The sequence below is a fragment of the Pogoniulus pusillus genome, chromosome 13 (genome assembly GCF_015220805.1).
Source record: "Pogoniulus pusillus isolate bPogPus1 chromosome 13, bPogPus1.pri, whole genome shotgun sequence".
Lineage (NCBI taxonomy): Eukaryota > Metazoa > Chordata > Aves > Piciformes > Lybiidae > Pogoniulus > Pogoniulus pusillus.
In genome coordinates, this window is record NC_087276.1 from 17,333,042 (window position 1) to 17,350,763 (window position 17,722).

Below are 17,722 nucleotides of genomic sequence, written 5' to 3' on the forward strand. Positions count from 1 at the left end.
AGGAACCGTTCTGGCTGTGAGTACCAGTACAGGGATGCAGGTACCAGTACTGTGATGCGGGTACCATACTGGAATGCAGGTGCCACCCCAAGCTGCCGGTGCCCGGTACCAGTCCCCGCTGTGCCGTATCTCGGGGCTCGGGACTGCCGGCGGGGCGGGTCTCAGTTCCCCGGTGATGTTGGTTGGGGTGGAGGGGGGAAGCGGGAAGCGCTGCGCCGTGCGCTGCGGCGGGGGCGGCTCCGTTCGGCTCCGCTCCCGCCCCCGCCGCCGCCGCCGCCGCCGCCCCGCTGCCATCGGCGGCTCCCGGCGCCGCCGCTTCTCGCCACTCTCTCCCGGACCCGCCGCAACGCGGGGCTGGCGGGGAGAGTCACCCCCCCTCCCGCCGCCCCCGCCGCCCGCGCCGCTCCCCTGCCCGGTTCGCCGGCCCCGGGCGCGGGTGAGCGGCGGAGCCCACCGCCCGCCGGGTGCATGGACAGGAGCTCCCTGCTCCAGCTCATCCAGGAGCAGGTGAGAGCGGCGCGGGGTCATCTCCGGGAGGGGCCACCGGCTACCGGGCATCGCTAACCGGAGTGTATTGGATTGGGGGGTGGTGATGTTGGCAAGCACCGGGCACGGCTGCCGCGCAGCGGGCAGAGCTGCCAGTCCACGGCGGGTACCGCGCCCGCTGCCCCCTGCTGAGCATCCCCCGGTACCCCCCGCTCGGCATCCCACCCGGTGCTTCACAGCACTGCCCTGGGCGACTGCGTGTGTGGGGTATCCGTGCCTCCGGTCACGCCGCTGAGGCCGCGCAGCTCAGCTCACTTGTGGCCTCCTCCTCACCCCCAGCGCTCCCCCTCCCCGGCTGCACCCTCAAGGACGGAAGGTGCTGAACCCTAGGTGCGAGATGAGCCCCCGGGGGGCTGCCGTGGGGCTCGGTGTCCAGCCCCAAGCCCCCGGCGATGCTGGCTTTGGCGGGGGGCTGCGTCCAGCCCCCGTGACCTGATTGCAGGATCAGGCCGCGGAGCAGCAAGGCTGCGCAGTGCCGGGGGCTCCGCTCCCTGGGCAGGATCAGGCTCCCCCTCCCGGGGCGTTACCGCCCGCTGTGCCCCGTCCCTGCCCCCGGTGCCCGGTTGCCTGATCCCCATCCCATCGCCAAACCCCGCGGCCGAGCTGGAAGCTCTGCCCTGGTCATGGGGAGGGAGTTTTTGGGGGGTCAGGAATCTTCACAGCCCCCCCCCCGCCCTCCCCTCCGCCTGGCTCCGTGACCTTGGCCGAGTGCCCCCGGCCTCCCCAGCCTGGGTTTTGCGGTGCTGTCCCCTGTGTCACCCCACTCCCGGGTGCGGGGGCTCAGCCCCCTCCTGGCATGAGCGGAGCACAGCGGGGCCGAGGGGCTGAGGGCCTGAGGATGGAGCCCCCCTCGAGGGGGACTAGAAGGAGTCAGTGGGGTTGGAGTAGGGGGAGCTGCATCCTGAGAGGAGGGAGAGGCTTCGTGGCCGCTTCAGGAGGGGCTCTCTGGGGACCGGCCAAGTGGGGACAGTGTGTGCCAGCTCCCGGCGTGACACACACGTGGCACCTGTGGGGGGCAAGAGAGATGGGGGGGCACTGGAGTGCTGCTGCACCCCAGTATCTAGGTCTACTCCCGTGTGCTGGTGGCCACTATGGGGATGCAAAGAGCTGCCTGCACCCTACACTTTGCACCCCACAGCCCACAGCCTGCACCCCACAGCCTGCAGCCCGCACCCCACAGCCTGCAGCCCGCACCCCACTTCCCACCCTGCACTCCACATCTCGCATCCCACTCTGCACCCTGCATCCTGCACACCACATCCCACCCTTCACCCCACATCCTGCACCCCACATCCCACCCTGCACCCCACATCTCACTCAGCATCCCCTATCCCACCCTGCAGAGACAGAGGCTCTGGGCAACCAGACCCCACCTTGGGAAAGAGTCTTTGGCCTGGGAGCAGGGGGCACAGCAGGGTGAGGGTACAGGGCCGTGCCCCCAGCCCACCCCCTGCTGCCCGTCCCGCGAGGCTGTTTCTGCTGTTTCCAGCTCTAGGGAATAAAGGAGCAGATCCCAACGCGATCTGTGGAGCGCTGCTGTGGGGCGCAGGATGCCAGGCACCTTGCAGCTGTGCTCCTGCCACCCATGCCCTTTCCCTGTCCCCAGCCTCCTTGTGCCACCCTGAGCTCTTTGCCTCTATGAGAGGGACCACTCTGGGTATCCCACGGTGCTGAGTGCCCTATGGTGTGTGATGCCCAGAGGGCTCAGGGTGCCCAGGCAGTGCTGTGGGCCCCGAGGGTGGTGCAAGGTGCCCGGGCACAGGGGAGCATGGTGGTGAAGGTGTGCAGGAGGAAGAGGAGGAGGAAGAGGCTGGTGCCAGGGCTGCGTGTGTGTTTAGCTTTGTGGCTTCCTGGCTGGCAGGCTCCTGGTGGAGAGAAATAACTGAGTGGGAGAGTGTTGGCTGTGCCACAGGCAGATGGGGACACTGGCATCACATGGGGCACCTGCATGCCACCTGCATGGCATAGTGTATCCACATGGCGTGGGGTAACCACATGGCCCTGGGCATAGCTGTGGTGTAGGGTGCTCATGTGGCTTGTGGCACTTCTATGTCATGGGGCACCTGCATGGCACACCCACATGGCATGGGATAACTAGGGCACTTCTATGGCATGGAGTGTGACTTGAGGCATCTGCGTGTTTTAGGGCACCTCCATGCATGGGATACCCTCATGGCACAGGGCACATGCATGGCATGAGGCACCCACATGGCTTGGAGCATCTGTGTGGCACAGAGCACTTGCATGGCAAGGGGTACCCATGTGACATGAGGCACACATGTGGCACAGGGCATCCACATGGTGTGTGGCACCTGCACAGCACAGGACATCTGCATAACACAGAGCAGCCACATGGGTACAGGGCACCTGTGTGACCCATGACACCTGCATGGAACCTGCATGACACAAAGCACCCACACAGCACAGGGCACCTGTGTAGCATGAGGCACCTATGTTGCACAGGGCAATTACATGGCACAGCACAGGGCACCCACATGATGTGGGGCACAGGGTAAGTGCAAGTTGTAGCCCCTCTTGCAGAGGCAGGGCCGGTGGCATGGAGTGCCACATGATAGTGCCAGGGTGACGGGCACCAGAAGGCCTCCCTGGCCGATCAGGGAGCTGCAGCCCTGGCACCGCGGTGACTGCCTGTGCCATGCCCCACAGCTGGATCCTGAGAACACCGGCTTCATCGGGGTGGAGACCTTTGCCAGCCTCGTACACAGCCATGAGCTGCCCCTGGACCCCGCCAAACTGGACATGCTGGTGGCCCTGGCACAGGGCAACGATGAGGGGCAGGTCTGCTATCAGGAGCTGGTAGACCTGGTCAGTGCCGGGGGGCTGCGGGGAGGGGGTCGAGCGGCCAGGTGCCAGCCCGGGGTGGGCACTGGGAGGTGCCCAGTGGTGAGGGGGTGGGGGAGGAGGGCGCAGGGCAGATATCGGTGGGATGCCAGCGAGACGATGGCACCTCCGTGGGGTGGTGGAGACGGCGGTGACGGGCAGGGGGCGGCCCAAGCTGCCCCTGCGGTCCCCGCGGGCACGGCCTCTCTCCGCAGATCAGCAGCAAACGTTCGAGCAGCTTCAAGCGTGCCATCGCCAACGGGCAGCGTGCCCTGCCCCGGGACGTGCTGCTGGACGAGACCGGCCTGGGCATCTACAAACGCTTCGTGCGCTACGTAGCCTACGAGATCCTGCCCTGCGAGATGGACAGGCGCTGGTACTTCTACCAGCACCGCGCATGCCCCCCGCCCGTCTTCATGGCAGCCGTCACCCTCACCCAGGTACCCAGCCGCTGCCGCCCAGCCTGCTCCTGGCTGCAGCCTCCCTGGTGCGCTTGGTGACCCTGGTTGTGATGTCCTGGCGCCCGCAGCGGGGTAGAGACCTTGGGTGAAGGGATGGGTGACCCTGGTTGTGATGTCCCTGTGCCCATACCCAGAGCAGAGGGCACGTGACCCCAGTGGTGACACCCTGGTGGCCACGGGCAGCTCAGACCCAGCACCAGTGGTGGTGTCCTGGTGGCCACGGAGCATTCAGACCCGGGTGAAGGTGCCAGGTCAGGCTGCTCCAGGACAGAGGCACAGCGCCAGCAGGCTTCTGTTGGTGCTGGAGGTGACAGCCATGGCCTTGGCACAGATCATCGTGTTCCTGTGCTACGGTGCCCGGCTGAACAAGTGGGTGCTGCAGACCTACCACCCTGAGTACATGAAGAGCCCTCTCGTCTACCACCCTGGGCACCGGGCACGCGCCTGGCGCTTCCTCACCTACATGTTCATGCACGTGGGGTAGGTCCTTGCTGGGGCACGGGTGCCACCCTGGGCGGATGGGGGTGTATGGGGTGTGCTACTGTCCAGAGCCACCTGCTGTCCCCTCCTGTACCCGGGCAGGCTGGAGCAGCTGGGGTTCAACGCCCTCCTGCAGCTGATGATTGGGGTGCCCCTGGAGATGGTACATGGCATCCTGCGCATCAGCTTCCTCTACCTGGCTGGCGTCCTGGCAGGTGGGTGCATGCCAGGCTGGTAAGGGGGTGCAGGGTGTCCCCATCAGCTCCCAGCACCAGGCCCAGGGAGGGCACAGGGAGATGCGCCCTGGGCTTGAGGGGGGATGCAGAGCTTTACTCACTGCCCGCTCTGGTCCTGCCCATGCCATGGTGGGGATGGGGATGTGGCATCTCCTAATGAATTATTGAGTGTGATTGGTGATTAATGAACCCTGCCCTGAGCCCTGCCCATGCCCTCAGGCTCCCTCACCGTCTCCATCACGGACATGCGGGCACCCCTGGTCGGGGGTTCAGGGGGGGTCTACGCCCTCTGCTCAGCTCATCTTGCCAACGTCGTCATGGTCAGCACCTGGCATCATTGGGGGCATCATTTGGGACATGGGACAGGTGGGAGGGTGGGCACCACAATGGGACCATGGGGAGAGTGACGTGGGATGGGTGGTATTTAGTGGCATTGAAGGGTGGGTAGCATGGTGTGACACTGAGGGGGTGGATGTTTTGGGGTGACATCATGGGGTGGGCATCATCTCAAGGGTTAGCACTTCGGGTGGCACCATGGGGTGGGGAGGTCAGTGGGCAGCATTGGTGTGACATTGAGGGGAGACATTGTGGGGTGGGCATCATTGTAATGTAAAGGGAGCTCTTTGGGTGGCACCATGGGATGGGCAGTGTGGTGTGACACTGGGTAGAGAATGTTTTAGTGTTGTATCCTGGGGTGGGCATCGTCACAGTGGGGAGCATCCTATGTGGCATCATGAGCTGGGCAGTGGGTGTGGCATTGGGTGAGGAATGCCTCGGGTTGACATCATGAGGTGGGCACCATCACAGTGGGGAGCACATTGGGCAGCATCATGGGATGAGTGTGGGTGGGCAGCATGGTGTGACACTGGGTGGGGAATATTTTAGGTTGGCATCATGGGGTGGGCAGCATGGTGCAACACTGGGTGGAGGATGTTTTAGATCGGCATCATCAGGTGGGCACCCTGGGTGGCATCATGGGGTTGGTGTAGGTGGTGAGGAGCAGAGGGATAGGAGTGCTCCATGGGCCAGGGCACAGCTTCTCTGGGGCATGCTGGAAGGCCCTGGTGCCAGCCCCCTCCCCAGTGCCAGGGCATCACTGGTGCCATCTACCCATCTGTCCCTGCACACGCAGAACTGGGCTGGGATGCGCTGCCCTTACAAGCTGCTGAGGATGGTGCTGGCGCTGGTGTGCAGTGAGTACCCATCCGTGCCCCCCCTTGTGCTGGAGGTGCCCACTTTGGGTGGGCGAAGGGGTGGGTGCTGGCGCTGGTGTGCTGTGAGTACCCGCCCGTGCCCCGCTGCACTCGAGGTGCCCACTTTGGGTGGGCGCAGGGGTGGCTGCTGGCGCTGGTGTGCTGTGAGTACCCGCCCGTGCCCCGCTGCACTCGAGGTGCCCACTTTGGGTGGGCGCAGGGGTGGCTGCTGGCGCTGGTGTGCTGTGAGTACCCGCCCGTGCCCCGCTGCACTCGAGGTGCCCACTTTGGGCGGGCGCAGGGGTGCTGAGCCCCTCTTGGCACTGTTTTGCAGTGAGCTCAGAGGTGGGGCGTGCCGTCTGGCTCCGTTTCTCGCCGCCGCTGCCAGCCTCGGGCCCCCAGCCCAGTTTCATGGCGCACTTGGCAGGTGCCATCGTGGGCATCAGCATGGGCCTGACCATCCTGCGGAGCTACGAGGAGAGCCTGCAGGAGCAGTGCGGCTGGTGGGTGCTGCTGCTCTCCTACGGCACCTTCCTTCTCTTCGCCGTCTTCTGGAACATCTTCGCCTACGACCTGTTGGGGGCACAGATCCCTCCCCCTCCGTAACCCACCTGCTGCCCACCCCCACCCCCCCACGCCCTGGCACCCCAACCTTTGGGTTGTTTTTTTTGGTTCGGTTCCATCGCTTTTTTTTAGGGGTGTGTGTGAGGATGTTGGGGAGGGGAGAGGGAGGTCCCCCCACGCGTGTGACATGGGGACAGGCCACCCGCCCTTGCCCTTGCCTGCCCCCTCGGTGCTAGCGAGCGCGTTGGGCTCCCCCCTCCCCCCCGCCCTTACCCCCACCATGGGCTGCATCCCCCCTTCCCCCTCCCCCCCGCCATCCTCTCTCCTCACTCCGCTGTGCCCCCTCCCCAAAGGATGCTTCAGCTCCGCTGTGCTCCCTCGGGAAGGACACAAGCGGGGGAGGGGGCGGAGGGGAGAATTTGGGGGGACACAGACACCCCTCTGCTTGCTTCTTCTAGCCCCCTTTGCGGGGTGGGGGGGTTGAGGGAGGGGGGAGGTGTGGGGAGGTGTGTGACTCGTAGCCCCTCTCCCCCTAAGGACCTGCACTTTGAGCCGCCGGACTGGTGCCAAAAGAGGAGGATTTTATTTTTCTATGCCAAAATAAATATAAATAAAAGAGAAAAAAACAATAAAAACAGAGCGAGGGAGAGGCTGGGGAGAGCCCAGAGGCTGAGCTGAGACTGGCACAACTCATGGCAGCAGACCCTCCCCCCCCCGCCTCCCGCCCCCCCCCTCCCCCTTGCCCACCCCTGTTTCCCCTCCCCTCGCTTTGCTGCCCTCCCCACAGCGGGGGCTTGCCCGGGAGTGGGGGCGTACGGGGGGGGTGTGGGTAGAAACCCAACCCCGCTCCGACCTCCCTACCCTGTCTCCGTCCCCCCCCCCCCCCGACCTTTTTGGAGTATAAATAAATATTTTGCACACTGACCGAGCCTGTGTTTCTGAGGGGGGCACCCCTGGCACCGCTCCCCCCCTCCCATCCCTGCAAGCCCAGCCCTGCTGGCTCAATGAGGGTGGGCACAGGGCCGGGGGGTGGGCAGCCAGGAATGGGATTTACTGGAGCAGAAGACTCTGGGATGCGTGAAACAGCCCCGGGGGCGGGGGTGGGCGCAGGGGGGTGGGAGCGGGGGTGCGATAGGAGGGTGGGGGGCTGCGTGTGTCTGGGAACACACATGCTCCGGCGCATCGCTCCCTCCGGCTGCAGGCAGCCAAACGACACCCCCCACCCAGCTCTGCATCCCTTCTCTCTGCACCCAATTCACTCCTCCCCCCAATCCAGGACGCACCGCCCCTCCCCCACTCCGTACGCCCCTCCAGCCCCCCCGTTTCGTTGTACAGTGCATCCCTCCGTACCTCCCCACGGCCTCCCTTCCAGTCTAACCTCTCCGACCACCCTTTCCCACTCTTCTACAGCCCCCCACCCCATCACACTCCAGACCTTCCCTGTACCATATACCCTTCCATCCAGACTCCCCATTCAGAACCCCCACCTCTTCTGCACCCCAAAATCCTCTTCAGTCCAACCTCCCAACCCAGTCCCCTCCGAACGCTCTCCCATCAACCCTCACACTCCTCTGCATCCCTTACCCCTCCTGCACCCCCCTGCATTCACCCTCTCTTACCCCTCTGCAGCCCCCACCAACCCCAGACTTCCCTTGTACCCCTGCACCCCACCCAGCTCCACTCCCCCCGCGCCCCCAGACTCCCCTCCCCTACGTCCTTCTACTCCCACTTCCCTCATTTACCCTCCCCCACCCTTCTGCACACCCCCTCCCATCAAACCCCAGACTCACTCCATATCCCCACACCCCCCCACCCAGCACCCCTTTCATGCCCCCCAAACCCTCCTTCCGCCCCTCCAGCACCCCAAGTCCACGCACCCAAACCCCCAACCCAGCCTTTACCCGTATCCCGCCCCCTCCTCCTGGACCCGCCCCTCAGGGCACTACCACCAATCACAATCGCAATCCGCACCCACCTATTGGCCAATCCCTGACCATCCATCATCCCCATCCACCAATGAAAGACTCCGTCTCGCCGCACCCCGGACCCGTCCGCCTGTCAGGACATGCCTCCGCGCTGACCACGCCCCAAACAACACACACCTCCTCTCATTGGCTCCGCCTTCCCCGCCCACCAACCACAGGCTCCGCCCCCGCATTTCAGCCCCGGTCCCCCTGCATCCCCTCCCCCGGCGCGCTGCCAGCCCCGCCCCGCAGCGGCCCGGCCCCGCCCCGCAGCAGCCTGGCCCCGCCCCCAGCAGCCCTGCCCCGCCCCGCAGCGGCCCGGCCCCGGAAGCGGCGCGGCGCTGGGGGGTAGTGGCTGTCGCAGTGCGCGGCTGGAGGCAGCGGAGCCGCCGGCCCCAGCGGGCCAGGCCAGGCCGGGCCGGGTGGTGCCATGAAGGGGAAAGAGGAACGGGAAGGTGGCGCGGCGGGGCCTGGAGCGGCGGGGCCGGGCGGTGGAGGTGCAGGGGGCGGTAGCCCCGAGAAGAGCCACAGCGCGCAGGAGCACAAGGAGCAGGGCAATCGGCTCTTCGGCGGCCGCAAGTACCCCGAGGCCGCCGCTTGCTACGGACGTGCTATCGTGAGTCCGGGGGCGTCCTCACCCCGAGACGGGACCACCGGGAGGGAACCCTCGGAGATGGGACACGTCCCCCTCCCCCCCCCGCCCTGCCTCGCCTGGCGCTCCCTGGGACGGGACCCCTCCCTGGGCCTCACCCCGGCCTGACCCTGGCCTGGATCCCCACGGGACAGTACACCCCATGGGTCTGGCCTGGCCTAGGTCTTCCCGGGACGGGACCCTTGACGCTCACCCATGTCTCTGGCCAGGCCTTCCCCGGGACAGAATTTCCCGGGGCTGGTCTGGGCGCCCTCCGGGGTCGAAACCTCCTAGCCTTAACCTTCAGCCCCGGGCCTGGACCCACTGCCAGACTTTGGTCCACCCCTGGGACAAGCCCCACTGCCCGCGGCCTGGACACCTGCCTCTGGTGCTGGACTCTCCCAGGACAGCACACTTTTGGCTAGACCCCCATCCTCCGACCTGTATGCCCTGCCTGGGCATGGCCTGCCCAGCTTCGACCTGGACTACTTCCCCTTGGCTTGGCTTAGAGCTGGTTGCCACCCTGGGCTTGGACAGCCTCCAGTCAGGCCTGCCCTACCAGCAGGCTTTGAACTGGACTCTCTGCTTGAGCCTGTCCCTCCCCCAGTCACATACCCAGTCTGGGCTTGGCAATGCAGACCCACCCTGGCATGGAGGGGCTCCATTGCCTGGCGCCAAGAGCTCTGTCCCCTCTCTAGGGGTGCGACACAAGCTGCCCCATGGGGTCTGTCCCCATCCTGTTCCCCATTGATCCCAGGGCTCCAGCCCTGGTACCAGGGCATCTTGTCCCCTGCTCTGGAGGTCTGACACGGATTGCTTCATGGGAACCATCCCCAGCTTGCCCCCAGTGCTCCTGGCAGCTCCCCACAGGGTGCCAGCCCGAGCGGGCACTGCTGGCTCTGCCCAGGCCGCCGACGTCGCGCAGGCAGCTCACCCAGTCGCCTTGCTGCCAGCCTTCCCTGTCCCTGCCAGCCCGTGGTGGGCAGCGGGCGGCTGCCGTGCCCAGCCACAGCTCGGGTGTCGCCTTGCAGAACCGCAACCCCTTGGTGGCTGTCTACTACACCAACCGTGCCCTCTGCTACCTGAAGATGCAGCAGCACGACAAGGCACTGGCCGACTGCAAGCGAGCCCTGGAGCTGGACGGGCAGTCGGTGAAGGCTCACTTCTTCCTGGGCCAGTGCCAGATGGAGATGGAGAACTATGACGAGGCCATCGCCAACCTGCAGAGAGGTGAGGGGGCAGGGTGCCAGTGTTGGCATCCCCACCCCTCCATCCGCCAGGAACGGGGCCGGTGCTGGCTCTGAGATCATAAATCCTAGACTGGGTTGGGTTGGAAGGGAGCTTCAGGATCATACAGTGCCAACCCCCTGCCATGGGCAGGGACACCTCCCACTAGCCCAGGTTGCTCAAGGCCTCATCCGGACTGGCACTAAACACCTTGGGAGGCTGTAGGTCACAGAGTCACAGACTGTGATCACATCTGTGTGGATTCTGTTATCCACAATCTCCCTGGGCAGCCTGTGCCAGTCTCTCCCCACCCTCACCACAGAGAATTTCTTCCTTCTCCCCACTCTCAGTCTCCCCTCTCCCAGCTCAAAGCTGTCCCTCATCCTGGTACTTCCAGCCCTTGTCCCAAGTCCCTCCCCAGCTCTCCTACAGCCCCTTCAGGTCCTGAAGGCTGATCTGAGGTCTTCCTGGAGCTGAACAGCCCCAACCCTCCCAGCCTGTCCCCACAGCAGAGCTTCTTCAGCCCTCTAGTCATCTTTGTGGCCTCCTCTGGACCCTCTCTAGCAGCTCCAAGTCCTTCTTGTTCTGGGTTCCCCAGAGCTGGAGGCAGTGCTGCAGGTGAGGTCTGAGCAGAGCAGAGGGGCAGAATCCCCTCCCTGTGCTGCTGCTCTCCCTGCTCTGGCTGCAGCCAGCACACAGCAGCCACTCTTCACCCAGCCTGGATTGGTGCTTGGGGTTGCCCTGGCCCAGGTGTAGGTCCAGGCTGCCTGTTCTCTCCCCCAGCCTACAACCTGGCCAAGGAGCAGAGGCTGAACTTCGGGGATGACATTCCCAGCGCGCTGCGCATCGCCAAGAAGAAACGCTGGAACAGCATCGAGGAGAAGAGGATCAACCAGGAGAATGAGCTGCACTCCTACCTGACCAGGCTGATCATGGCAGAGAAGGAGAGGTACCAGGCCACGGCGGGGCTGCTGCCACCTGCAGAGGCTTTTTTGCAGTGCCGTAAAGCCGTTGCAGCTCTGTGTGTGGTGCAGGAGGTGCAGGCAGAGCCCTGCGGCGGGCAGGCAGGGGGTGGGTGGTGTCCTGCCAGCTCCTGTGACCTCCCCACTCTGCCCTAGGGAGCTGGCTGAGTGCCGGAAGGCACAGCAGGAGGAGAGCGCAGACGAGAGCCGGAGCCGCGTTCAACTGGCCAGCATCGAGGCCAAACACGTGAGCAGGAGCAGCAGGGCTGCTCACCCAACCTGGCCTTCCTCCTGCCATCCTCATCCCCTGGCAGATGAACCTGGCCTTCCTCCTCCCATCCTCATCCCCTGGCAGATGAACCAGGCCTTCCTCCTCCCATCCTCATCCCCTGGCAGATGAACCAGGCCTTCCTCCTCCCATCCTCATCCCCTGGCAGAGGAGCTAGACCACCTTCCCCGTGCTCTGCCAGGTGCTGCAGGTGGCAGCCAGGAGGCCCCAGGGCAGAACACAGCTTCTCAGTCTTCTTTCTGTGGCCTGGGACAAGTTGAGAGCTTTTGTGCCCCCTGCCCCGTGGTCGCTGTCCCTGCCTGTCCACTCCTGTCCCCCGCAGCAGAAGTGCCACCTGGTTGTGCTTCCTCAGCTGCTGTGCCTGTTGTTCTCTGAGGGCCATGAGCAGCTCTGGGTCCTGGCCTGGCACAGAGGATTAATCCTGAGATAAGAATAGTGCCAGGAGGAAGGTTATTTTAAGTTGGATCATTTCTGCCCTGTGCTTTGGCCTGGGGCTACCTGGAGGCTGTTTCACAGAGAGGCCACCAAGGATCTGCCACCTCCTCTCTGCCTGCCACAGCTCCCAGGAGTGGGAGGCTTCAGGGTACACCCTCTGGATGCCAGGATCCCCTCACCCCAAGGCCTTCTCTTCCAGGACAAGTATCTGGCAGACATGGATGAGCTCTTCTCCCAAGTGGATGAGAAGAGGAAGGTGAGTGTGTGCCAGTGGCTGCTGCCAGCAGGAACCAGTGCTGCTCCCTGCTACCACCTCTGCCATGGACCCTGTCCCCCCTTGAGCCAGCACCAGAGTTGGTTAGGTTGGAGAAGTCCTCTAAGGTCAAGTCCAACCATTTCCCTAGGACCACCACAGCCATTAACCACGTCTTGAAAACCATCCACACTGCTCTTGGGCTTTGTTTTGGTGCTGGCCGCAGCCATCCCCTCCTGCCCCCCAGCCCCTCCTGCCCCCCAGTCCCCAGCTCTGCTTTCTCTCTGGCACCAGAAGCGAGACATCCCTGACTACCTGTGTGGCAAGATCAGCTTCGAGCTGATGCGGGAGCCCTGCATCACGCCCAGTGGCATCACCTACGACAGGAAGGACATTGAGGAGCATCTCCAGGTAGGACCTTTCCTGGGTGTGAGGGCAGCTGCCTGTGAGTTTGGTCTTGGGTACCTGCCCAGGTGGCTGTTGGCAGAGGCTTTGTGCCTCGATCTGCTGTCAGCCTGCTGGCAAGCAGCTTCCCGGGGGTTGGGGTGGGTGCTCTTCTTCCTTCCTGCTTTGCACCGCTGCCGGCCGGTGCCGGGGAGCCAGGCTGCCCTGCCGGATGTGGGCAGGGTGCCGCCCGTGCCCCGGGCAGGTGACTAACCGGTTCCTCCCCTGCAGCGCGTGGGTCACTTTGACCCCGTGACACGGAGTCCCCTGACCCAGGACCAGCTCATCCCCAACTTGGCCATGAAGGAGGTGATCGATGCCTTCATCTCAGAGAACGGCTGGGTGGAGGATTACTGAGGGGGCAGCGCTGGCCCCCTCGGCTGCAGCGGCACGGCCGGCTGGCACGGGGCTGGCACCGTGCCTTACTTGCTCCCCCTCTGCTCCAGCTGCCTGCAGACCTGGCGGCAGTACTGGGGTGAGGCCACATCACCATCTCCTCTCCCCGAGGAGCCCCAGCAGTAGCTGGGTGGGCACAGGGGCTCCCCGGGTTGCCCTCTCCAGCAGCTCCTCACAGACTGCAGCGCTCGAAGGAAGACCTGGCAGGTGGTTGGCAGAAGCTGGCTCAGCATGGCAGCCCGGAAGGTCATGCCATCACCTTCATCCCCCACACTGCAGGGTCCTCTGGCTGTGGCAGCTGACAGTCCCCCAAGAGGGACTGGGAGGAGCTTGCTGGGATGGGTCCCTCTCCATGTACATTGGCACAGCCTCCTACCACCTCCTGCCTGGCCGAGGTTGGCTCTCCCCTTCCCATAAACCGCCACTTGGCGAGCTGGGAAACCAGTAAGATTCCAGCTCCTCTCCAGCTTTTCCTGGGAAACAGCTGCTCCCAGGGCTGGAAGGGGCTGGCTCCTTGCCCACCAGGGCTGTGGTTCCTTGTGAACGACCACCTGGGGCACAGCCTGCCTGGCTTCTGAGCCTCTCCTGGGAGTTTGCCAAAAAATGAGAGAGAAAAATGAAAAATTCAGCAATAAATGGGGGAAAAAAGCGAGCTGGAGTGGTTCATGGTGCTGAGCTTGGTACCAGGCAGGCTTGGGAATGGCCCTGGGCCCACGAGCAGCAGCAGGACTCTCTGGCCCTCTGCTGCTACCCATCCTGCCTGCATGGCCTGGGAGCATTTCTGCCCCCACCCACAGCATCCCAGCATGGTGAGGGCTGGAAGGGGCCTCTGGAGATCATCCAGTGCAACTCCCTGCCAAAGCAGGGCACCCACAGAGCTTGCCCAGGAGCATAGTGCCCAGCTGGCCTTGGAAGCTCTCCACAGCCTCTCTGGGCAGCCTGCTCCAGGCCTTCAGCACCCTCACAACAAACAACTTTCTCCTGCTCAGCTGCAACCTCCTGGGCACCACTGGCAAGAGTCTGCCCGCAGCCTCTTGCCCTCCACAGCTCCTTTAGCTCTTGCTGAGCATTGCTCAGATGTCCTCTGGGGCTGCTCTTCTGCAGGCTCTCAGCCCCAGTGCTCTCAGCCTTTGCTCCTCCCAGAGCTGCTCCAGGCCCCTCAGAAGCTTTGCAGCCTCCCCTGGACTCTGTCCAGCAATTCACTTCTCAGCTGGAGAAGTCAGGATTGGACCCAGGGCTCCAGTTGTGGCCTTACTGGGTCAGAGCAGAGGGAGGAGGAGAACCTCCCTTGCTTTTTTGGCCACACTTTTCTTAATGCCCCCCAGGACCCCTTTGACCTTCTTGGTTCCAGTGGCACACTGTTGGCTCCTGGAACTTGCTGTCCCCCAGCACTCCCAGGTCCTTCTCCTTGGAGCTGCTTTCCAGCAGGTCTCCTCTCAGCTGTGCTGCTGCAGGAGGTTGTTCCTCCCCAGGGGCAGGACCCTACCCCTGCCCTGTCTGAACTTCATGAGGCTCCCTTCACCCAGCTTTCAGCCTGGGCAGATCTCTCAGAGCCTGAGTGCCAGCTCTGGTACCGTCAGCAGCCTGGCTCAGAGTTCCACTCCGTGCTTGCATCCAGGCTGTTGATGAAGATGTTGCCCAAAACTAGATCCAACACTGATCCCTGGGAACACCTGAAGCTGCAGGCCTCCACCTAGCCCCTGCACTGCTGATCAGAACCCTCTGAGCTTCAGTCAAGTCTCAACCTGCCCACTCACCTGACTCACTCTGAGCTTCCCTACGAGGATGGTCTAGGAGATGGCATCTAAAAGCTTTCTGAAGTGGAGACAGAGACCATCCACTGCCCTGCTCTCAGCTGGGTCAGGTTCGAGTTCCCCTTCAGGACTCCCTGCTGACTTCTGCCTGCACCACCCCCCCCCCTCCCCCCAGCAGCAGGGAGAGAGCAGTGCATGAAGTGCTTTGGGAGAACTTTAATCGAAGGGAGAAGTTCAAAGCCTGCAAAAAGCAGAATGTCTCCAGGTACTTGGTCCCAACCCCAGCAGATGAGTGGGTGGCTGCGGGCACTGCCCTTTCCTGGCAATGGCAGGGACAGAGCTGCCACCCTGGCACAGTTCCATTGTGGCTGTGATGGTGGTGGCATGCCCGGGGGTACATCCTTGGCCTTCCCAGCTCTAGCCCAGGAAGGTGGAGATGAAGACGCTGGTGTCCAGGTTGAGCGTGGCGTGCCACCAGCGGTCAGGGAAATACAGCACCTGTGGGAGAGGGGGGCCCATGGCTGCTGCCTAGGTGTGCACACTCCCCCCCCCCCGCCCCAAACCCAAGAGGAGCAAGGACCCAGGATGCCACAGGCTGGCTGGCACCAGGCTGGACCCACCTCGCCAGGGCGCAGGGTGCACTCCAGCGGTCGCTGGGCTGGCGGCAGCGTGGGGTAGGTGTGGTGGAGCCAGGCCAGCGTGGTCTCGTTGGGGTGGAAGTGAGGGGCTTGATCCGGTGGGTACAGGAACCAGCGCTGCAAAACACTGGCACTGGGGACACCTCTCCCCTCTGCCGCTCCAGGCCCTCACGGGGTGGGGGTTTCACCATCCTGCCGCGGCTGGGGATAACTGTTGAGGTCTTAATGTCTCCCCTCCCCCCCCCGCCGCGGTTTGATTCTCACCTTCCTGCCAAAGATCACCTCGGAGTAGCCAGGCCCATGCCAGTGGAAGGGAACACCAGAGCCAGAGCCTATGGTGAGAGTGTGTGGGGTAGGTACCGGGGAGACAACCACACTGGGGGCTCCCCGTGCCCACCAGACCCACCTGCAATCCCAAAGCTGTAGGCAGGGCTGGTGCCAGGGATGCGGAACGGGGGGGGCACGTACTGCTGGAAGAGGTGACCCCACTCTGTGAAGTTGTTGTCCCCGAAGAAGTAGAGGGTGTCTAGGGGAGGGGACAGCACATGGGTATGGATGAGACTGGTGTGGTGCAGCGTGGCAGGTGCCAGGACTGGGATACCCACCACTGCCCAGCCGGGCTGGGTCCTGCGGCTTCAGCAGCTGCTCCACGTACTCCTGGAAGGGCACATCCACTGCGGGCACAGGGAGCTGAGGGGGCCACGCCGGCACCCCCGGGGCAGGTGGAACCAGGGCGTGGGGGCCCATGCCAGTAGGCGCAGGGCAGAGGGAGCCGGGGGGGAGGCATGCCGGTACCCGCGGACAGGGACAGCTGAACTGGAGCCATGCCGGTACTGCGCCAAGCCCTGGCCCTCACCTTTGCGGTACGAGTAGGTGTTGGCGGTGCTGAGCCGCACCAGGCGCGCCCCAAAAGCCGCCAGCAGCTTCTCCCGGGTGCAGAGGGAACGGAATGCCTGCGAGGGGAGGGAGAGGCAACAGCGGGACCAGGATGTTGCCACCGCCGCTACCGGGACACACCGGTGTGTGCCTGGCAACTCTCCCTGAACAGCCCCGGTCCCTCTACCGACACTCACCGAATTGTCCGTGACTCCGCGGAGGATGACCGGCCGGGAGAAAGCGAACCTAGGGGAGAACATCGCGCCGGGCCCCATCCCAACCCCTCTCCCCACGGGGCACGGGGCCGGCGCCATGCCCATTCCCTCAGCACCTACCCAGCTGACTCCACCGGGACCCTTAATGCCCCAGGCCCCATCCCCCGCACCCTGCCCACGGCGCCGGACCTGCCCCATCCCTCCCCACTGACCCTGCCTCCGGGCCAGCGGCCGCCCGTACCGCTGCAAGAAGAGTGGGTAGGTGAGGGAGGCATCAGCCCGCTCCACCGTGCATCGCTGCTCCTCCGGCACCGCGCCCGCCAGCCTGCAACGGAGAGCTCCGCTCTGCACCGCGCCCGGCACGGGCTTTACCGCCAGCACGGCTGCTCCCGCCCTTACCAGCCGCCGTCCGGCGGATCGGTGCTGCCCGAAGCCCAGGCGCAGGTGAGGGGCAGCAGCAGCGAGGGCAGGAGCCGCCACCGCGCTGCCGCCATGGGGGAGCTGCCGCGGCACCGGCGCGCCGCCGGAGCGGACTACTACTCCCGGCGTGCCACTGCATGGGCGTCCTGCTACGGATGCCTGCAGGGGCCAAATCTTAGAGGGAGCGCAGCGAAAGCAGGAGTCCGCAGCCATCCGTGAGCCGCGGCGGTACTGGTGCTCAGCTACCCCCGGCACCCGAAGCCTGTCCCGGTGATCCCCGCCGGCAGGTTCATAGAATCGTAGAATCAGTCAGGGTTGGAAGGGACCACAAGGCGCATCTAGTTCCAACCCCCCTGCCACGGGCAGGGACTCCCAGGGACAGCCTGCCCGCGGCCACATCCAGCCTGGCCTTAAACACCTCCCTGGGCAACCCGTTCCAGCCTCTCACCACTCTCATGCTGAACAACTTCCTCCTCACGTCCAGTCTGAATCTCCCCTCCAGCTTTGCTCCATTCCCCCTAGTCCTGTCACTCCCTGACAGCCTAAAAAGTCCCTCCCCAGGTTTTTTGTAGCCCCCTCCAGATACTGAAAGGCCACAAGAAGGTCACCTCAGAGCCTCCTCTTCTCCAGACTGCACAGCCCCAACTCTTTCAGTCTGTCCTCACAGCAGAGCTGCTGCAGCCCTTCTCTGGACATGCTCCAGCATCTCCACACCCCTTTTGTAATGGGGGCTCCAGAACTGGATGCAGTACTCCAGGTGGGGTCTCACCAGAGAGGAGTAGAGGGAGAGAATCACCTCCCTGGCCCTGCTGGCCACACTTCTCCTGCTGCAGCCCAGGCTCTGGTTGGCTCTCTGGGCTGCAAGAGCACACTGCTGGCTCATGCTGAGCTTCTTGC

The 17,722-nt window shown here is 64.3% G+C and overlaps 3 protein-coding genes across 8 annotated transcripts; 2 read left to right on the plus strand and 1 right to left on the minus strand.

The window, feature by feature from the left end:
- Window positions 1-289: 289 nt before the first annotated feature.
- RHBDL1 (rhomboid like 1) lies at window positions 290-7,245 on the plus strand. 2 transcript variants are annotated; one of them, XM_064153219.1, is made up of 8 exons: window positions 290-507; window positions 3,214-3,345; window positions 3,603-3,827; window positions 4,180-4,328; window positions 4,431-4,543; window positions 4,784-4,884; window positions 5,697-5,757; window positions 6,092-7,245. In XM_064153219.1, the coding sequence occupies exons 1-8, from the start codon at window positions 469-471 to the stop codon at window positions 6,361-6,363; spliced, it is 1,092 nt and encodes a 363-aa protein (XP_064009289.1). In that variant the 5' UTR covers window positions 290-468; the 3' UTR covers window positions 6,364-7,245. The 2 variants fall into 2 exon arrangements, with proteins under 2 accessions (XP_064009289.1, XP_064009288.1); XM_064153218.1 differs by having other exon boundaries at window positions 291-507; window positions 3,214-3,372.
- Window positions 7,246-8,611: 1,366 nt separating this feature from the next.
- On the plus strand, window positions 8,612-13,574 carry STUB1 (STIP1 homology and U-box containing protein 1). Its single transcript, XM_064153220.1, has 7 exons — window positions 8,612-8,901; window positions 9,948-10,146; window positions 10,927-11,092; window positions 11,262-11,352; window positions 12,029-12,085; window positions 12,377-12,493; window positions 12,758-13,574. Exons 1-7 carry the CDS (start codon window positions 8,716-8,718, stop codon window positions 12,881-12,883), a joined length of 942 nt encoding a protein of 313 aa, XP_064009290.1. The 5' UTR covers window positions 8,612-8,715; the 3' UTR covers window positions 12,884-13,574.
- A 1,298-nt stretch (window positions 13,575-14,872) lies between these two features.
- Window positions 14,873-17,207, minus strand: JMJD8 (jumonji domain containing 8). Of its 5 annotated transcripts, none has more exons than XM_064152684.1 (9): window positions 16,805-17,172; window positions 16,647-16,730; window positions 16,388-16,436; window positions 16,171-16,267; window positions 15,920-16,004; window positions 15,721-15,840; window positions 15,579-15,646; window positions 15,297-15,431; window positions 14,873-15,174 (listed from the first exon to the last, which is right to left on the minus strand). In XM_064152684.1, the coding sequence occupies exons 1-9, from the start codon at window positions 16,962-16,964 to the stop codon at window positions 15,094-15,096; spliced, it is 879 nt and encodes a 292-aa protein (XP_064008754.1). In that variant the 5' UTR covers window positions 16,965-17,172; the 3' UTR covers window positions 14,873-15,093. The 5 variants fall into 5 exon arrangements, with proteins under 5 accessions (XP_064008754.1, XP_064008755.1, XP_064008756.1 ...); XM_064152685.1 differs by having other exon boundaries at window positions 15,920-15,971; window positions 16,805-17,171; XM_064152686.1 differs by having other exon boundaries at window positions 16,618-16,730; window positions 16,805-16,993.
- Window positions 17,208-17,722: the final 515 nt, after the last annotated feature.

What these genes read in the sequence shown, in the direction of transcription:
- RHBDL1 (XM_064153218.1), top strand. Translation starts at nt 469, where the DNA reads ATGGACAGGAGCTCCCTGCTCCAGCTCATCCAGGAGCAG. An exon ending in CAGCCGTCACCCTCACCCAG is followed by an intron (nt 3,828 to 4,179) that starts GTACCCAGCCGC and finishes GCCTTGGCACAG; the next exon opens with ATCATCGTGTTCCTGTGCTA. An exon ending in CCTGGCTGGCGTCCTGGCAG is followed by an intron (nt 4,544 to 4,783) that starts GTGGGTGCATGC and finishes CCATGCCCTCAG; the next exon opens with GCTCCCTCACCGTCTCCATC.
- STUB1 (XM_064153220.1), top strand. Translation starts at nt 8,716, where the DNA reads ATGAAGGGGAAAGAGGAACGGGAAGGTGGCGCGGCGGGGCCTGGAGCG. An exon ending in ATCATGGCAGAGAAGGAGAG is followed by an intron (nt 11,093 to 11,261) that starts GTACCAGGCCAC and finishes ACTCTGCCCTAG; the next exon opens with GGAGCTGGCTGAGTGCCGGA. An exon ending in AAGTGGATGAGAAGAGGAAG is followed by an intron (nt 12,086 to 12,376) that starts GTGAGTGTGTGC and finishes CTCTGGCACCAG; the next exon opens with AAGCGAGACATCCCTGACTA.
- JMJD8 (XM_064152684.1), bottom strand. Translation starts at nt 16,964, where the DNA reads ATGCAGTGGCACGCCGGGAGTAGTAGTCCGCTCCGGCGGCGCGCCGGT. An exon ending in TACCCACTCTTCTTGCAGCG is followed by an intron (nt 16,437 to 16,646) that starts GTACGGGCGGCC and finishes GTTCTCCCCTAG; the next exon opens with GTTCGCTTTCTCCCGGCCGG. An exon ending in CTACAGCTTTGGGATTGCAG is followed by an intron (nt 15,647 to 15,720) that starts GTGGGTCTGGTG and finishes CTCTCACCATAG; the next exon opens with GCTCTGGCTCTGGTGTTCCC.